Source organism: Myiozetetes cayanensis, unplaced genomic scaffold (assembly GCF_022539395.1).
Source record: "Myiozetetes cayanensis isolate MyiCay16 unplaced genomic scaffold, myiCay2020 scf24, whole genome shotgun sequence".
Taxonomy (NCBI): Eukaryota; Metazoa; Chordata; class Aves; order Passeriformes; family Tyrannidae; genus Myiozetetes; species Myiozetetes cayanensis.
The window spans coordinates 642728-659948 of record NW_026087456.1 but is presented as its reverse complement, the minus strand read 5'-3'; the positions used below and the strand labels follow the sequence as shown (position 1 = coordinate 659948).

The following is a 17221-nucleotide window of genomic DNA, read 5'->3' as shown; positions in this document are numbered from 1 at the left end:
GAGAACACCAACAAACTACACGCAGTCAAGACACATCTCTCAACATCTCAAGCCACAAACCCATCAAATTATTATATCAACTGCTCTATAAATTTTAAGACTACACTTTCAAATATCAAGGCTTGGAAGCACCCACATGTCTATTTCTTTGAACAGTAGCTTAAATAAAAATATTGCTACAGAAGAGGTACAAGGTTTTAATTGTCCTTTCCACCAATTTACTACAGCCATAAAATTATATTTAAACACATTAAGAGTTCATGTGCAGTAGCTCTTTATCCTGAAATAGTTGCCCTGTTAGCCATTAATCTATAAAAATCTTACAAGAAACAGCATATTTAATGTTTAGAAAACAATTTCTGAATACAAAAACCTTCAAAGTATAAGCTCTTAAAGGTTTTCAAATATAAGTTTAAGTTCTAAAATGCAGTTTAGGAAGAACATCCTCACTTCTCACTTACCTTAATCTTAAAAGTTTATTACCGCATATATATAAAAATAGAATTAAAAAATATATGTTTCATAACTTTACATTAACTTGTTGAATCTCTAATTGGCATATTTCATTCCAAACATATTTGAGTGAACTGGAACTGTAAGTATTGAATCATTAGTTCATGCACATCTTATGAAGTTGATGCATGTGATTTTTGCTGCAGTGCAAACATTTGGATAACATCCAAATTCAGAAGGATGTATGAGCAGTTGCATCCATTGCTTACAGAGAAATCTGCACTGACACTTGCCTAATCTGATGGGAATGCACACTTACTGGGCTGCCAAGATAAGCAGCTGGGAGGAAAGAAGAGTCTCTCACCTTTGTTTTGCTTGCCTGGCATCATGAATTTTAACTCCAACTCTGCATTAGGCAGCGTCAGGATAGGAATGTGTGCTGCCCATGGGATGTTGGTCTCACCAGCTCAGTATGGAGTGCCCAAGAGGACCTGGACTCCCTTTGGCTGCAGTTCTTTGTACTCCCTACCCCAACACTCTACTAATCCACCAGAAATTTAAAACCAAAAAATACAGAACAGCTGAGAGTCTCCTTGCTACTTTTTCCTGCAAACTTAATAAACTGAAGTGGCTAAAGTTTGACAAGTATGAGAGATAACACAAGAAAGCAAGAGGAGGGGCAGGCACCGATCTCTTCTCTGTGGTGACCAGTGATAGGATCCATGGGAATGGCCTGACAATGTGTCAAGGGAGGTTTAGGCTGAATATCAGGAAAAGGTTCTTCCCCCAGAGGGTGGTTGGGCACTGGAACAGGCTCCCCAGGGCAGTGGTCACAGCACCAAGCCTGAAAGAGTTCAAGAAGTGTTTGGACAATGCTCTCAGGCACATGGTGTGATTTTTGGGGATGGTCCTGTGCAGGGCTAAGGGTTGGACTTGATCCTTGTGGGTCCCTTCCAACTGAGCTCATCCTGTGAATCGCAGCACAGCAGCAGCCCAGCAGTCAGGTGTCACTAGGCTGCTGTAGCAGCACAACTCTTGTTTCCTCAGACACTTTAAACAGACTTTGGTGCCCCTCAGGAATTGCAGACCTCCCAATGGCGCTCTTTGGAGAGAGGGTGTAGAGAAAAATGTGCTTAGCACTAACCAGCTCAGCTTTTAATGCCAAAGCTCCACTCCTTGCTTCTTCCCTAACTTGATATTTTACCAGCTAGATGAGTTAATTTCAATCTGTTCGGCTTTTTGCCAATAAAAGGACAGTCCAGCTCCGTTCCCTCTAGCCACACACTCCTGACATCCAGCCAGCAATAAAACCATTCTTGGATCAAAAAGTGGGATAGCAAGGGACAGACAGGAATATAGGGTAAATAGAGCCACACAGTCCATACTGCCAGCTGCCCTGGAGGTATTTGGCCCAGACACATTAAAAAACTGAGTTCTAACCAGCTTCCTGGCTCAGCTGATGTTTAAAAACTCCCAAGTTTAGCTGTCTAGCGTAAGTAACAAAGACATAAAAGAAGATCTGCCAGCTCATGAGGGTACACAGTTTGCAGTATCCTGAACACAAGGTGACATTTTTACCTGCCAAGGTAATCCTGTCACCACTCAAGCTGGGCACAACTAAGTTTAGAGGGAAGAGATGGGAACTCAGGTCAGGATCTCCATCCCGTGGGTAGATACAATGTCACACTCCTTGGGGACTTCTAAAAGTACTAAAACCTCATGGAAGAAAAAAGATCAAGTAAGTCTACCTGTTTCCACAGTTTCAGTCTCAATTTCTTGTTCCTCTGCTACATCTTGCATCAGGTAAGTCTCGTCATCATAAACCAGGACCTGAGCAGCGTAACCCTGTTCTAGTCTGGCACTAGGAACTGGCTCCACAATCACTGCTGGGAATTCAGAGACTGGCTCATTTTCCTATAGAAAGGAAAAAAAAAAAAAGGGAAGAAAAGAAAAAAAAATGCTCTAAATACTGCACTATTGAACTCTACATGAATATTTTTCCTCTTATGCTCTTACATATTTTATAGAATAATGATAGTAATTTTAAAGATTTTTAAATGAAATTTTCTTCTAAAGCAAGAGATGAAAAGATTAAAAGATGGCTTATCAGCCATCAAAGGGACCTCCCTCAAACTCAAAGATATTTTCCTGGGTTTAAGCACTTAAAATTTAAAGCATCAAACAAAGAGCTTTAAGATATTGGAAAAGAGGTTTCTAATGAAGTCATTCAGCTGTGGGAAGTGTTTCTTCTCCCTCTGCTTGATGAAATGTAATCAAGGCTTTTTGTGTGTACTGCAAGATACCTACATCTGACCTGTGTCTCATGAACACCCATGTTTTGGATTAAGTAGATAAGCTGTCACAGAAGAACTGACTACTTCACAGCCCATATGCTTATTTCTACTTATTTCAGGATCAAAATGTCTGTAAAAGCATATTTAATCAGTTAAAGTGTTGCAGAAGTGGAACCCTGCCAGATTCTATTTATTAAAAGCTACAGGATAGTAGAATATATTTATTATTTGTTGATAAGAGTGCAAAAATGCAACCAAACATGTTGTGCTGGCTAACTTAAAAGAGGCCCTTTATTGTTCTACTCAGCTTGTTCTATACCTCAAGACACATCTGAGATCTTTAAAGAAATGCTTAGTATAGAATGTAATTTTGTAAACCAAGTCTACAGCTGTACTGCAGACTCCAAAACTTACTGCTTCCACTTCTCCGTGATAACAGAATCTTCTAATAAAAGATATTTGGAAAATGGCTGCTCTCTTACTCCTTACATAACAATCTCAAATCCATTTCATTTTTCCTCGCAGCAAGTTTACAGTGAACTTTTCTTTCAAATTTAGATGAAAGGTGCAAAGTTTGATAGTAAGCAAATGCTATTGATTTTTCTAACCTCTTGCTTTTTGATTCCACTGCTGTCAAACTCCAGGCCAGGGCCCCCGGTGTCAATCGCTGCCGATGTCATGGTGCATCCCCTGAAGATTCTTTGAGAGCTGTTATCTCTTGAAGACAGTAACACTGATAACCTCAGGATGTCAAAGGCTTGAATTCTCAATCCACTGCTGTTAAACAGCTAGGCAGAGGCTGCTGAAACACAAAATAATTTTAAGTTATTTGCATAATTTATAGCCAAAAGTCTTCTGAGGTTTATGAAATCTACTGCATATTATATCTCTACATCAAAACAGGACATCAGCAAACACAACAGGTGGGACAGAATGTGCTGACCTTGGTGAAGTTAACAGTGACCATACAGCACAAGTTTCACACTAGTACTAAGAGAACACAATTTCAGTTTGGCTCTTTGCAACTTCAGCCAGAATCATTAATTTCTAACTGAGGTCAAATATTAACTAACTTTTTTTTGAGACGTACATACATTTGAGTTAGCGCAGCTTTTCTAAAGTTATTGCTTTCATATCAAATGATCGGATTATTTTTTAATTACATTTTCTTCTTTGCTTTACTAGTTTCATAACGCTTTCAAACATATTGCCTTTTTAAAGCAGTGCATATTTATTACACATCTCAAATACATACCTAATTTCTAATCTACAGATTTCTTTGAAATACAAAGTATTCTAGCAGTTCATCTTTTAGAGAAGAAATTCTTATGAGTCTAAAAATGTAGTTGCACATCGTAATGCTTCAATCTGTGTGTACCGTGGACTGACTGAGCTTACAAAGATGCACAACTTTCATCTTTGTGGATTTTTTTTAAGGAGCACTTTGTTTCTAGCCACTGCTATTACTCATACCCTGCCTTTGGAAGAGACAAATAATCTCCTTTCATAAACTGTGGGTCAAGAGGAGCAGTTTAGTACTTCAAGGTGCAACTAAGGCATCTTAGCTGTACAAGAAAAAGCCCATGTTCCATGCGAGGCACAAGAACCCAACCTGTTATCAATTACCCTTTCAAGTAACTCCACTGAGATCAATGCTTTTTAACAGAAGCCAGAATTTAGCCCAACATTTTTAATAAAACCCATCCATTTAGAAAGCTAGCACAATCACTGAGGTCTGCAAGAAAATAGGATCTTCTAACACATACTGAAGAAAAGGAATTATAAGCAATACTTTAATGGGCAAACTCAGCGAGTCTGCTTTTCAACAGCAGACAGCTTAAACTAAATTAATCTGGCACATATAGGAAAAACTAGTTTGGATTCATGCACAACAACTGGACTCCCTGTGGGCATGACAGCTTAGGTGCACTTGCAAAAACTGCAATTGCTGATCTTCCCAACAGGATGTCAACTAAGCAAGAAAGTCAACAAAAAATACTACGCAAAAATTGCTTTAAAACTTTAATTTATCAAGGTACTGAGGATCCTTCAGCCTGCCATAAAAATATGCCCAGAAAGGCATCACTGATACTGCTCTACCAACGTGGCACAAAGTCAGTTGCCACACAGTGTGTGGCAGGTCACTACAAAAACACACCAAAAAAACCCAACCAAAAAACCAAACAACACACCAAAAAAAAAAAAAAATCCTGACACAACAGAGCAAGATACCTGTATTTTTCACCCTTACATACAAAAGGAGAATAAATTCTGATCCCAGCTTTCTTGAGAATTAATCCTCACAAAATAAAACCAAAGAAGAGGAAACCATATAAATCACTATCATAGCAGCAGTAGAATAAGCACAAGATACACTTCAAAAGAAAGGAAAAAAAAATATATGCAACTTAGAATAAAAAATAAGGCTTTTTTGTTTACATAGGCAGCCAACCTTACATGACAAAGCATGATTCATACCTAACAATACTTCATTTGTAACAGCACAAGAAAAACCCTGACAGTTAATACTTTATTTTCCATTGTTCCATTTGTAAACCTAGCACCACTTTTTGATTATCAACATTCTCAAGATGAAACAGAAAGCAAAGGCCTCCTCTGCTCCCCAAAGAAGACTGAAGCTGCAAAGCCTTTAACAGGCATCCCTTGTAGCCACATGTACTTGTCACCCTGCAGGTTTTTAGCACAAAGAGCCTACTCCTTACCTGCCTAACAATTATTCCAAAAGTCTTTAAATTCAGAAGTATGTAAAGTAGAAAAACAGCTGTTTATGAATGCACTAAAATAATCAATCAGGAAGAAAAATAAAAGTTTTCTTATCAAAACTTTTTCCTCTTCTACAATTTTCCATTTACATCCACACTAGAAATACCACCAAGCAATTATAACCCAAAGGAGAAGTCCAAAGACAGGAAACTGCACATTAATTTGAAAGCAGAACCTCCAAACAGGTTCAAAATCAGTGTTATTCCTGCAACTCAGACTTATAGCTACATAAGAACATACAGCACTTCATATAATGTCTTTGCCTTAGGATGTCACAAAGCTATTCTCATTCTCACACAGAATATTAATGCAAATGAACAATCACATACTAGACCACATCTACTGTGTATTTATATTTTATGTACTACAGTCCCACACAGGTGCCCAAACAGTAGCAACTGAAAACACTCAATACTGTGTGCAAGACCACGTGATCTCAAAAACGTGTCATTTATGTCTCCTAGGTTACAAGAAGTTTAGATCACTTCTGTGCTGATTTGTCTGCACATGAATTACTAGTCACCTGTAGAAATGAAGACAGGGCAATGCAGGAACATAAACGATAATCCTCGTTTCCCAGTTCTGGCAGAAATTCACAGTAAAAACCTTACAGGGGAAAGTCTACAGAAAAATGAGTGAGACACTAAATCCCAGCATTCATCAAAAAGATGGTGTCTTCAGACCGAATGTATGGAACAGTCCAGGCAAAGAATAAATGAAAGACACAGAGTCTTTAGATAATAGGATTTGAACTTCATACTGAGAGTCTTGCTATTCAGCAACGTTTTCGAAACTCTGGCAGGATACAGAAAAAGGCAAGTGGGAAGTTAAAACAGCTTCACTTCAGTTCTAAGTTGAAGCTAACGCACAAACACACCCTGCACACCCATGTGTTTGTGTCCCACTGACACAGCCCTTTCTGAATGAACCAGTCAAACATCTGCCCTCTTTCTTTTCCCTAAGGAGTATGTCTCTGTGGAAGGCTTTTTGCTTGTCCCTCAAATTTCAGCAGAACACTGAATCTATTCCCCGTCCTCTCCTTATCAAGTCACAACTCACTTGACTCCTGTAAAAGGAAAAGGCTGCCTGGCCACTTTCAGAAATCAGTTCTGAAATTCACATTTCCCAAGGCTAACTGAGACAAAAAGGCCAAAAGACAATTAGACTCAGATTCTTAAAGGAAGAGATGATTCAGGTTTGTAAGAGAACAGATTGTCCCTAGTGATACAAACAGCCAGCACAGAAGCTGGTTCACAGTATGACTAGTTTTGAATTACAAAACAACACCCAGGAAGATTAAAAATAAAACCAAAAAACACACACTACAAATGTAACTCCTCTCTAGATGGTTGCTTACAACATGGCAAAATATGGAATAACATCACAGAGAAAAAAAAATAACATTTCCAAAAGAAATTACTGAATCATTTTGTCAGAGTTCTGACATCCACTCCTGTTCTTCCTGTTAATGCAGAAAGCAGAGAAAAACTGGCTCTGAAACTTTTGGAATAACCCTTACAACCACAAAAACAGCTTTGTTGCATCATTTGTTGTTTTTGTACATATCTCATGGGAAAACAAAAGTAAGTCTAGGTGCTCCTATCCCCAAAATAAACTAGAAAAAAAAAATCAAACTACAAAATCTGAACCTTAAATTCTTTGCCTCAACAGCAAGAAGTTTATAACTTGTTTACCACTATAAAGGACATATCAAACGCTCAAATTTTGGATAATTTCAATGATCAAGACAACCAATTAGAGCCTGTACATCTTCAGAGGCTACAGGGGACTTGTCATAAAGGCTACAAAATACCAAGCAGGTCATTCACATGTTGAGTAGCACATTTATAAGACCTACACTGTGCATCCAAGTGTTTGCCTACAAGAAATCCAAATGGTTCTTTTATGCTTTCAGCAGAAAGCTTAAAACCACTGCAAATCACAACTGTGATGAGCACATCCCCCCAGAAAATGGTGCCTTAAGTTGATGGCCCTGTGCATAATCACCTACCAGATTTTCAGAAAAGCAAAGATGCAGCTCAACAGAATTACAAATAATAATTGATAAAAACGTGTGGAAAGGATGGCAGAGCATCACCTCTACTAGGCCAGACTCCAAGTGAAGTTATTTAGGACTGGCTTCAAAACAAACCTCTAAATATAAATCTGCGAATAGTTTGAGTACACTTTCGTTTTAATTATAAAACAAGCAAGCAAGAGGAAAATAAAAAACAGAAAGAACCCAACACTTGAGAAAAAATAAAAAAAGATGCTCACACACAAAAACAAGACAAACATGCAGAAGTCTGGGCAGCAGTGACCAGAGGCAGCTGCTCCCACAGCACTCAGAGCCACCACAAGAGTACTTGGAACAATGTCCCCCTTTTATTCAGCTGGCATCCCAGATCCTGAGGAGAGATTTATGCGGATACCTACACAGAGGCAACCACAAGAGCAGGACTGCAGCCAGCAGTAGCATCACACACACAGCTTTTTTTTTTTTTCTTTTAAATAAAAAGGCCTTCTTTTGATTTAATTAAAAAAAAAAAAGTTAGAAAGCTGGCTGGAAAATGAAGTTAAGTTATACGTGCAGAAATATACTGGCCAAGATCTCCACACAATCCCACTGACAGTGACACAGCTTCCTAAGGGTACGAAGGTGGCCTTTCATAGGCAGCACCTCAGATATACCAGTAAATGCCACTGTCACTCCGATACATATAAACCACAGCATGCTCTGTAAAAATTTATGTCAACTGAAGAGGGTTTTTTTTTAAGATGCTTTCCCAGATAATTTTTTACAGCTCTGGCTAACTGCTTCACACTGCCACGTGCAGAAGAAAGGGCAAATTAACTTTCTGGGTTTTTTGAGACTCAGAACAAGTCTAAAAACTGAAAAATTAGGTTGCTGAAAAAGCTGGCTGAATGAAAAAAAAAAAAAAACAAAAACCACCAAACAAACTTGTTGCTAAAGGATCCGGGGGTATACTCAAAAAGAGGATACAAAGTAAATTTTTATATCCACAAGGTCAGGGGAACAAAACAATCCCTCCAGTTTATAGTATCTTAAAAATTACAATAATCACTAAAAGTTACAGAAAAGGAAATCAAAATAAGCAATCAGCAAAGCAGTCCTGGCCACGCCATAATTCCCAAGTTTCCATACAACTAAGCAACAATTTTATTGAGAAATGCACAGAAAATTATTATGCTGCATCAAATTAATGATGCATCAAATCCAGTGAGAAATCAGAGGAACTCCTTCCATACATACTTAATTTGATAATCTGAACATCTTAAATTTGCTCTGAAACCTCAATAGCTAAAGCTGATGAGCCCCAAAACATATAAGCTCATAATCACTTAGAAACTATTAACGTTCTGCAAAAACCTTTGTGGCTTCAGCAGGCTTCTTCTGGACCTTCCCGTATTTCATCCTATTAGCAGGCTCTCTTCCCACTGCTCTCTATTTAAAGATAGCCTGAAACCTTCTCTTCCCTCTGACAGGAGTCTCACACACATACCCTCACTTTGTACCCGCACTTCTCTTCCCAGCGAGTCGTTTGTTGGTCCTTAACAACCACTTCCACTCCCCCACAAGCCGGAGTCGTGGAGGCATTGTTCATCGTTTTACATAATAAAGGAACAGAGACGATTAAATTAAATTGTGAGGATGTGGGTTTAAAAAACAACAACAACAAAAAAACACCAATACACGCACTAAAAGTGAGTGCAAATTCCGTAATTAGCTTTCCTGGGATATTCTGGAGGTCAAAAAACTTGTAAGATTTAAGTCCAACAGCTTTATAGAGGTGAAGCTCCTGAATGGCTTATGAGACTGTCGAACACAAAGACACGCGTAACAGTCTAAAGTTTAGGGACCTTCTGACCCAGGTATTACTGAAACCTGAGACACCGTTTCAGAAAAAGAGTATATAAAGGGTACGTCACCGATAGTGCCACACAAAACAACCATCCTGTTCCCAGAACCTTTCCTAAAGCAACCGATCCCGTCCACTGTCAGAGGTGGAGTGAAAGTAGAAGGGGGAACAGAGGACTTCGGATCAGACCCAGAACCGTCCTCGCGAATTGGCCCCGTGTGTAAGGTAAGGTTTTGCTGCCTTGGCTAAAGAAGTTAAACGATTATAGAAGAGCGACAAGGAAGATGACAGTGCCTAGCCGTAAGGGGAGGGAGCGTGCAGAGCGAAGAACCGAATTAGTTAAGTGGCCAGAGAGACAAGAGGGAACACGGCCAAAAAGGGTAACAGATAAACACGGACTGGGCTCACGGCACAACGACGAAGACGCCGGACTCCGGCCCTTTATGCAGGGTGGGAGCGGCGCGGGGTGCTGGGCGCCGATCCCGGGGCCGGGCAGAGCGAGCGAGCACACACACAGACACACACACACACACACACACGCATGACAGCGAGCGGCCCGCCCGCCCGGGCTGCCATGTTCTCACGGCACCCCGTGTAAACAACGCTCTGCCCCCCTGCCGCTGCCCCGGCCGCCTCCCCCTTCCCGCCGCCCACCCGCGCACAGCCCGGCCCGGGGCGCTGCGAGCCCGGCCGGGGAGGCCGCGGCCGCCCCGGAGCGGTGTTTACACTGACAGCCGGCGGGCACCGCCCGCCCCGCCGCCGGGCGCGGACCCCGCGGGCTGAAGGAGCGACCCGGGGCGGCCCCTCCGGCCCCGCGGCCGCCCCGCCGCGCCCCGCGCGGAACCGAAAGTGCGGCGGGGCAAGGCAGGGCACGGCAGGGCAGGGCGGGGGCGGGAGGTGCCGCCGGAGCGACCCCGTGCCCCGGCCGCCCCTCACGGCCCCCGCGCAGCGCGGCCGCCCCTCCCCGCGCAGGGCCGCCTGTCAGCGGCAGGAGCCGGAGCCGGCGGCTCGCCGCGCCCTACCGTGTCCGTGCGGGCGGAGGCCGCACCCGTGGGGCCGCGCAGGCCGGCAGAGCGGGAGGCGGCGGGCGCCGCCCAGGCAGAGCCGGGCCGGGCCGGGGCCGGGCCGGGGCGGGAGGGGCGGGGGCGCAGCGGCGCGACCTGCCCGGCCCGGCCCGGCCCCCGCGCCAGCGCCGGGCGCGCGGGGGCGCTGCGGGCAGGCGGGGCCGCTCCGCGCCTGCGCGGGCCCGGCGGGCACGGGAACGGGCACGGGAACGGAGCGCTCCTGAGGGAGCGGCGGCGGCGGCGGCACTGGGGGAGTCCCTGCGGTCGCGGTGCCCGCCCGTTCCCCTCCGCTCCGGGCCACAAAGGGCGAGGCTGAGCGGCATCGAGGCTCCCGCTGGCTACCCCGGGGGTCTCCCCCCTCAGCCCCGTGCCGGAGCAGGTGCCTGCGCCCAGAGGTCGCTGGCAGCGCCGCGGCCGCGGGGGTCTCCCCCTCCTCACGGACAGAACGAGCTGTCCGTGTGTCTGGTTGCCGCCGGTTCCAGGAGCTCTGTAAACGCAGGGTCTGGTGTAGGAAGGATAGGCTGTTTATTCTGCGAGGTGGAGGTTTCCGCAGAACGAACATCCCCGGCTATTAAAAGCTTTTACTGTGTGTGCATTTTAGCAGACAAAGGAATTAGTGTTCTTTGGCTACAAGTTGCACAGTTCTCTATCTCCTATTGGTTAACGATTCTCTCTTCTCGTACTAGTTAGTCCTCTTGCTCAGTCTTTCTCTTCTCTTGGGTGGGTGGGTTTCTTGGGTCGGGGGTCCGTGAGTCGGTGGTTCCCATCTCCCCCTGCCGGAATTACCTTTTACCCGGTCGCAGCTGATTCCAACACAGTTGCTGGGTTGGGTTTATTAGTTTCTTCCTTATCTTGGGAGTTCTGCCAGATGGCCCATAAATTCTGCATCTTTGTGTCCACGTCTTTGCGTTACGTCCTCCTTCCCAAGTTTTGCTTAACCTCCCGCTAGGTCTGAGGCCATTGAAGCATGTCAACCCCTAAACTTTAAAAAAGCAATTCTGTCAGCAAGTAATTTGCTTTTCTAACACATGGACATTACTTAGAGCTTGTTAGCTGCTCTCTGTTCCACAGGTTAAATCTCACTTCTTATTGATTAGGTCTGAAAGTATACAAAAATCAAACATCAACAAATACCCTTTCCTAAGAAGATTTTTGCATATTCCACATTTTGCAACGTGATCAGCTGTGGAGCCTCAGGCCTATAGAACCAACTCCAGGCAGTGACCTGCCAGGGCAATGCTGAAGTGTTGCTTTCCAGTTTTACCCAGTCACGGGTGTCTTTTAGAGTATGTGGTTTTGAAGCCAGCCAAACTCATAATGCAGTTTTTGTTATCCCCTTGACAGTACGAGACACCATGTTCAGACTCTGCTCACAAAGCAAGTATATATTTAAGACTGTCTTGATCCAGCCTGGTCTGCAGTTTTTAATAGAATTGGTCTTCTCCTTTGCAAATATTGGGCTTTTACCATTATGCCAGGAAAAACCTCCACTGCCAAGGAGACTTTCTGCATTGCGAAGCCACTTGCTGTAAGGAGCTCTAGGATGAAGGTTTCTGTTCAGACTGATTCCGGCCCCGCTGTGCCTGTACGCTGCAGGAGTCTGACTTGCTCCTTCTAACAGGAGCCCTTGGCCCTGAGCAGTGCACTCAGGCACTACAGTCACATACACATGCTCCTCACGTGCATCTGTGTGCAAAAGTACCTCTCTGCTGCATCTCAGTTTCCATCTGATCACTTGCACTACTGCTCCCTTGGCACTCCTGTGCATCTCCTCCTACACCAAGTCTGATTTCCAGTCCTCAGTTTCTGCCTTCGGCATGTTACCACCCGCTGCTCCAGAGCTCTGGCTCCTCTTCCTTATGCATCTGAAGAGAGTATTTCTTTCCTCTGCCTTTTCAGGGCATCAGCTTCCTTTCCTAAGGAAATAAAATCTTTTAGGGTTCTTAAGGCCCTGGCATCTGACTGACTTTTACAGGTCACATACAATTTGAGTTCTCAGGATATATAAACACAGGCAGTTATTTTCCTCAGAGATGGCACCAATATCTCCCTGACAATAAAGGTAACCCTAAAAATATCAATCCTGTGCCCTGAAGCATGGAAACATTGGTGGTTCTTTCTTTCCAAAAACATGTCAGGCATTACTAATAATAGATGGTGCAACCAGCAGCCTCTTATGTAAGTGGTCACTGCTGAGGTGTAAAGTTAAATTAGCTGTCAGTTTGTAATAAAGCACGCATAGTAACAATATTGAGCTTCTACTACACACTAAGCCTGCCAGATATGTAATAAGGCATACACTTGGATGTCATCAATTACAGATTTTGCTATTAGTTTACATTAACCAATAAGAAATTTCAGTTGTCTGTCTGGTCTTTAAGAGACAAGAGGTAACGCTTTTAGATCTTTTGTTGGCCTTTAAAAGCAAGGCTCAAACTAGATGGGTACAAAAGTTCTCATTTATTAACAAAGTAGCTGACATCCATGTTGCTGCTAGAAATTATAGAATAGTGTTCAGTGTTTGCACATTAGAAAATATAATTATTTTTAATGTGCTGGCATGCAAATTGTATATTAAAAAGAGTAACAAAGTTGTGAAGTTAAAATCTCGTTGGCAGTGGATGATGGAAGCTTGTGTTTTATAGGCCTTGGGCGTAGATCTGAGATAACAGATGACAGTATAAAATAAATGGAAGTAAAGAACAAGTCAAGGAAAAGGTGGGGTATTGGGAGGAAGAGATTAAAGAGTTCCTGGCAAAAATTGCCTTGTTACAGACTGGAAATATGTCCAGCTGTGTGGGAGTTTTAGCGCTCCATGACAATTTTCTTGCAGCCTGGCAGACCTAAGTGCTGTCAGTTTTGTCTTTAGTGCTTAATTAGTCTTGACTTGATGTGCTCACTCTTAAGGAAATTCCGGACGGGCTATTTGGGATGGATATTTTGTTGCATGTGTTTGTCTCAGAAGCGCTCTCTTCAGTAGCACAAATCTGAAACACTTGAGTGGCCTTGCTTTCATAAAAGATTAAGCCTAAGACTCTATCGGGCCCTCACAGGAAAAAAACAAACAAACAAACAAACAAACAAACAAAAAAACCACAACAAACCAAAACGTATTACATCATGAGCTGAGAGCTCAAAGATTATTGCTGGTGGAAAAATATCACTCGGAATGGTAAGAACCAGGAATAGTCTGGACAGAGTCCCATTCTTGAGTTACTATACCCCAGTTGCAGAAAAGGGTTTTCTGTTTGGACCAAGTTGGACAGATCCCAAATGGAGGTGGCTACTTTGACACACTACTGATAACTGGAACAGATCTTTAGTACCAATCTCAGGCAACACTGCAAACGCTGAGTCCAGAAAGGGCCACTGGATATCTGTTTCTTACATGACAAAGGGATAAGTGTTTCCCCAAGTAATGGAATCGTATAATGGTTTGGGTTGAAAGGGACATTAAAGACTGTCTAGTTCCAATTAGCTTTTGGAGTTATTTTTGCAGGGGTATGGGACCTAATTTGAGGTCTGTAGATCTGTTGATTTGCATATTTCTTTTGCCAAGGATAAATATCAGATACACAAAGGTGCCATCTGTGAAGAATTCCAGATCCAGCAAAATTAAGGCAAAGTTTCAGACTTGTTGCAAATTTTCTGTGCTATGAAGACCCATGACTAGTGGCAGCTTAACTCAAATTTACTTAAACTTCCTACCTACCCCCTGGATTTTATTCATAATGTATGCTACTAAAGCAGCTTATATTTTACAGTAAAGGCCTTTAAATTGCATGTCTAAGCCTAATCCTTTCTGAATTCACCATCATCTTTATAATTTTCTCTTAGTAGCATGCAAGTTAGAAGAAAATAAAACAAAACAAAACAAAACCTCAAACAAAAACAAAACCCAAGAACACCCTCTCCTTTCCTTAAAGCTGCAATGCTACTTTGCTTGTAAAGCAGGTGAGCATGAGAAGCTTCTGATCCTCAGCAAGGGTTGTAACACCACTAATTACATGGGAGTTATGTGATTAGAGCAGGGGAGTGATGCAGTGCTGAAACAAGCCTGTTTCAGGCAGGATTTAGTCATGGATAAATTTGTCTCATTTTTAAGATAGAAAGAATTACACAGAAATAAAGGAAGAAGTGGTTTGTTGCTGCCTATTAGATAGGCTTTAAAATACAGCAGTTACAATATTTTAGGAAAAAAAAGAATAAGTGTGGAAGAGGACTTAACCTCATTTTCACTCAAAAATACATAGAATGTACATGGCATATATGTTTTCTTAATTTAGATGTAGCAGAAAGCAAAATGCTCACAAGGGACCCTTCTTATACAGGGAAACCCTTTGGAAATGATGGTGTTTCACAGAGACTAACCTAGTTTGATTTAAAGAAAAAGTAAAAAAAAAAAAAAAAAATTGCCCTCAAAGGCATATTTGTCTTTTCATAGCATAATATTTCAGCATTGAAAACTACTTTTCATTTAGGAACAGCCAAGATCTGCAAATAGCAAATGTCTTCACATGGATGGGGCTGAGTGAGGATATCTCAGAACTGGTACAGAACACAAGATTCTGAGAAGAGACGTGCTGAAAGGGAATGGGCAGGAGGTGGAAATCAAGCTATTAAGGTTTTTCTCATAAGGTAACAACTTCAGACACTTCAAAGTCCTTCTCTCTTCTTTTATAACTAGGAATGAATAGTTTGTGTAACTTCCTTCTGCTGCTGATACTTGTAGTAAGTGAAAAGGGGTGAGACTGCAGTGATTTTGATTTTATAGAATTTCATTAATAATTCAAATGGAAATAAAGTCATTCACATCCAGCTTCATTGTGTTCCCATTGGCAAGAACTACCAAGCCTTGAGCATTCACTCCAGGTTTGGCTCCTGGATTGTAAGAGCCTCGGCACCAAATACTTTGCGTTGGAAATTAGGCACCTACTAAAACAGTGGAATGAAAAGTATCTGTATGATTTGGATTTTCTCCAAACGACAATTTAAAAAAAAAAAAATCAAGCAAATTTTCTCCAGTGGAAAAAAAGCATACATCATTTATTTCTTCTTATATTGTTCAACTCCAGGTTTTGGGGATGAGGGATTCTTTCTCTGTTCCAGGTTTTAGCAATTGTACTACTTTTGATTTACTGCCCTCTTCTGCTTGATAATGTCAGTGCATGCTGTCCAGTGGTTAATTATTCTCAATTAGCCCTCACTGGAGAATAAAATTTCCAAGTAACTACCGAGAAAGAAGTAGTATGCAGGAAGAAAGAAGCCAGGGAAAAAAAATCTCATTATGGGAAGTTGATCGATGAATCTCTACGGACCTCAGTAATTTAATTTAATTACAGAGAGAGAAAGGGAAAGGGGAAATATGAGCTGGATACTTATTACCGTCTCTCATCTTCCACTTATTCTCTGTATTTTCCACTTTAATTTAATTGCATTGCATACCACAGTCACTGCTGAACTGACAAGGGAAGGCACAGGCAGCTGAACTTCCTGAGATGAAACACAGAAACCACAGCAATGTAGAACACTTTTCCCAAGGCACAAGCAGAGCTCACACAGATACCTTTTGGAAGATCACTAAGTCATGAAGGTTTTAAAATAAGGAAAACTATCACTAAAATCCTCGAGATTTTTAGGTAATTAAGAGACTGGATCTGCACATGAAGCTGATGCAAATAATTAATCGACCACGTGAAGAAGAGTCTTCTATTCCTCAGAAGCTCCCTGTTTGTTTGCTATGCAGGAGCTGTTAAGCATTAATCACAAACAGCCTTTCAGAGCTTGCTACAGCCATCATTTGAGTTCGGTAAAATGTCAAGAGGAAGTGCAGAACACCTGCAGACACCTGAATGACAAGCAAATCATGCTGTTTCTACAACCTGTTTAATTACCTGTAGTTAAAGCAAATAGCAGGAATAACTCCAGCATAGAAACCTCTAGTTTTAGCCCTTCTCCCCCTCCAATAAAGTTGGAGGAGGCAACATCTCCTGCAGCATCCCAAACAAAGGAGTAAAGCCCAGAATGCAGGAGAACCCAGTTACCCATGGTAACATTCGATGCCCATCACTCTAGGACAGAATTAAATTCCATCATCCTGCACAGCTTCCATCTTCTGCAGCAGGACAAGAGCAGGACAAGAAAGAAAAGCACACAACCAAGAAATAGCTTCCCCAGGAGCAGAATTGTCTGTGTGGCAATAGGGCTGGCACTCCTTGGAAATGAGCTAACCCACGTGCAGCAGACGAAGTGAGCTCCCGTGTCCTGTCACACAAAATTCTTCCTGTTCGTGCTTGTCTTCTCTCACCCCGTATGTGGCTGTATCCTCTCAGCGCTCTCCTGCAGCGCTGCTTAGCACCTGCAGAGAGCAAACGGCAACTACAGTAGCTGATTGGAGCCAGTGCTGCAGAGGTGCATCATAAATTTGCTTTTCTGCTGAAAAACACAACAAGTAACTTATTTTAGCTACTGATCTTCTCAGTCATCACTCAGCTGGTAGGAAACCTGTGTCCCTCCCACCAGTCTGGTAAAACAGAAGTTGGGGTGGCTTTGTGGTTCAAAATGTTTGAGGGAGAGAGGCCAACAGGTGAGGGAAAAAATCACAGCATATTCTCGGCTTGGTTGGAGTTCACTGGGGTTTTGTCTTTGGGGTTTTTTGGGGTGGGTTTTGGGGTGTTTTTTGGTTTTCTTTTTGGTTGGTTTTGGTTTGTTTGGTTGGGGTTTTTTCCCCCAGAAAAGCAGATAA

The 17221-nt window shown here is 42.5% G+C and overlaps 1 protein-coding gene and 1 long non-coding RNA gene across 5 annotated transcripts in view; one reads left to right on the top strand and one right to left on the bottom strand.

Moving 5' to 3' along the window:
* The window catches only part of ELF2 (E74 like ETS transcription factor 2), a 34882-nt gene extending 24327 nt beyond the window's left edge, over positions 1-10555 (bottom strand). Inside the window, exons 1-3 of one of the 3 annotated variants that reach the window (XM_050320508.1) lie at positions 10435-10555; positions 3356-3546; positions 2202-2367 (exon numbers count right to left, since the gene is read on the bottom strand). In XM_050320508.1, the coding sequence (XP_050176465.1) occupies positions 2202-2367; positions 3356-3427 (238 nt within the window). In that variant the 5' untranslated portion in view covers positions 3428-3546; positions 10435-10555. Of the gene's footprint in view, positions 1-2201; positions 2368-3355; positions 3550-10434 lie in introns of those variants that run through there. The other 2 variants (XM_050320507.1, XM_050320510.1) reach the window with 2 other exon arrangements.
* Positions 9472-17221, top strand: part of LOC126642683 (uncharacterized) — a 26518-nt gene continuing 18768 nt past the window's right edge. For both annotated transcript variants that reach the window (XR_007629499.1, XR_007629500.1), the window contains exon 1: positions 9472-9637. This is a non-coding gene — a long non-coding RNA (uncharacterized LOC126642683). The remainder of the gene's footprint in view (positions 9638-17221) is intronic.